A 2,263-nucleotide genomic window follows, 5' to 3' on the forward strand; every position below is an offset into this window, starting at 1 on the left:
CTCTGTGCATTCTTTCAATCTTTTTTATGTTTCCTGCATCATTTTACATGGAAAACTCACAAATTCAAATTAATAGAATTACACGGGACAATGATGAGTCATGTTTTCTTCCTTAGCTGCCCTTTCATGCTCTTTTGTAGGGAAAAAAATGGCGGGAAGAGCCTCCATGGCGAAACTCTTTCTTATGCAAAGAATAGTGGTTATTGCCCTAGCAGGAAGTCTCAGAAATTCCTTTGGACCCACAGATCTATCAGGAATAGCAGAACTCAGTGTCCGTGGATCGCACCTCTTGTGCCCACACAGGGCCTCCAGACTGAGCTTCAGGTGGGCCGGTGGCGGATGCTTGAAGTTCGACTCACCTTTTTCCTGTATTTCAGATCATCAAGAAGGCCCTGACCGAGGACAAAGATGTCTCCACGAAAACATCCGCTGCAGACCTTGTGACCGACACGGATCACCTGGTGGAAAATCTAATTATTTCTGAGCTGCGCACCCAGTTTCCTTCGCACAGGTAGGTGTCTTTGTTGGGGACAACACCCCACCGCCCCCTGCCATCTTCGTAAGCAGCCCCAGGGTCCCGCAGAAGGGCGTTGTGCCGAAGCTGATGATGGAAAAACCCATACAAAGTAAGAGTCATGGTTGGAGCCCACACACTTCAATTGTAGAGCAACCAAGATGGTCCCTGTTTTCATTCTTTGTACTCTTGTCATTGTGGCAAGGGGACTTCTTGTAAGCAATCAGATGAAGAAGAATGAGTAGGGCTGTGTATGTAGATGGCTTTTTATTTCATAGGACTGGAATTGATTCCTCACATCAGGGTAAACCAAAATCAGAAAACCAAACCTCCACTATGGTGTGGTGTGTTACTCTGGGTAGTCCAGAGAAACAAATCCACAGAAACTCACATGTATAAGAGAGAGTCTTATAGAAAGGGTAAGTGTACACTAAGAAAGCATCCCAACCCAGTGCTGTCCAAGCCCACAAGTCCAACATTAGCCCATATGTCCGGCACCAATCCACAAAGTCCTCCTCCATCTCACAAAACACACAATGACGCCGACTGCAGGAGGAAAGCCGAATCAGTGAATGTATAAGCATCTCCGTGCTGGCAGAGGTCTCCACACGGCTGCTCGAGCACCCAGGGCTGCATCGGGCTAGGTCTATGTGGCTTCTCCTCAGGGATGTCTTGCAGGAAGTGAGCCTTTCAAGCTGAAGCAGGGAACTCGCTAAGGCAGCTGCACCCTGGTCCAACCATCAGAAACAAGAGACCTGAGAACTAGAAAGGCGAGGCTCACCGAGCCATTTATCTCTCTGCCCTTCAATTAACCCACATGTATTTATCAGCCATGTTGGCACAATAAACCTGAACTATTTCAAGTGGATTCCGACTCATAGTGACCCTGTCTAGGGTTTCTGAGACTGTAAGCCTTTACAAAAGTAAACAGGCTCATCTTTCTCCAGTGCCATGGCTTGTGGGTTTGAACACCTTTCCTTACCTTGTGATTCCACAGTGTCACCAAGGCTGTGTTTATGTCAGGATACTACCTTACAAATATTGAAAAGGCACTATTTTTATAGCATACTCGGGATAAGCCACTTGCCATATGTGGGGCTTCAAAAAGTTAAAGTTCCTGGAAAAATTCTATTATCTCTTAATTCCAGTTTCCTGCTAACTTTTTTAAGATGCTTCACTTTTCTGGGGGTAATTAGTAGGAGAACAACCTACTCCAGAAAGTCTGAGCAGCCTCTCTCCCCAAAATGGGGCATAAGGTCAGGTACCCCTACCTGCTGTCACGATACACCCCTTATCTAGGCCACAGTTGATCTAGGCCCTGTTTTTTTGCCTCCTAGATATGACAAGGGCAGGTGTGAGAACCCTACTCTCCTCTCTCTGTCTAGGTCAAAAGCTCCTAAACTTTAGAGGGCTCACCCTATGGAGCATCTGATATGAGTTATTCATCATTTCCTCAGGAAAATGTACCTCCAAATGTGCATTTGAATTTTCCTCAGGAAAATAGACGTAGTTGTGTTTGTAGACTGCTGAAGGAGTCTGGTACCAAGCTGCAGATTCTTCTTTACCTCCGGGGCCTACTCAAGCTCATTCCTTACTCCTGGGGTTCTAGAGAACATATTTTGAAAACCATTGTTTTTGTCGCAAGAGATCTCTTTCCCTTGTTTAGAATCACCTAAAGACATGCGATTCCAAAAATTACAATGTGAGTTATTTGATTACTGGGCATACATTTCTGTAGCTGTCAAATTC

The 2,263-nt window shown here is 45.5% G+C and overlaps 1 protein-coding gene across 1 annotated transcript in view; it reads left to right on the forward strand.

The window, feature by feature from the left end:
- IMPA2 (inositol monophosphatase 2) overlaps window positions 1-2,263 on the forward strand; it is a 69,946-nt gene that overhangs the window by 10,448 nt on the left and 57,235 nt on the right. Inside the window, exon 2 of the mRNA XM_004703875.2 lies at window positions 378-511. Within this exon, the coding sequence (XP_004703932.1) occupies window positions 378-511 (134 nt within the window). The remainder of the gene's footprint in view (window positions 1-377; window positions 512-2,263) is intronic.

The sequence above is a fragment of the Echinops telfairi genome, unplaced genomic scaffold (assembly GCF_000313985.2).
Source record: "Echinops telfairi isolate 266 unplaced genomic scaffold, ASM31398v2 ScPeMD7_4;HRSCAF=17, whole genome shotgun sequence".
Lineage (NCBI taxonomy): Eukaryota > Metazoa > Chordata > Mammalia > Afrosoricida > Tenrecidae > Echinops > Echinops telfairi.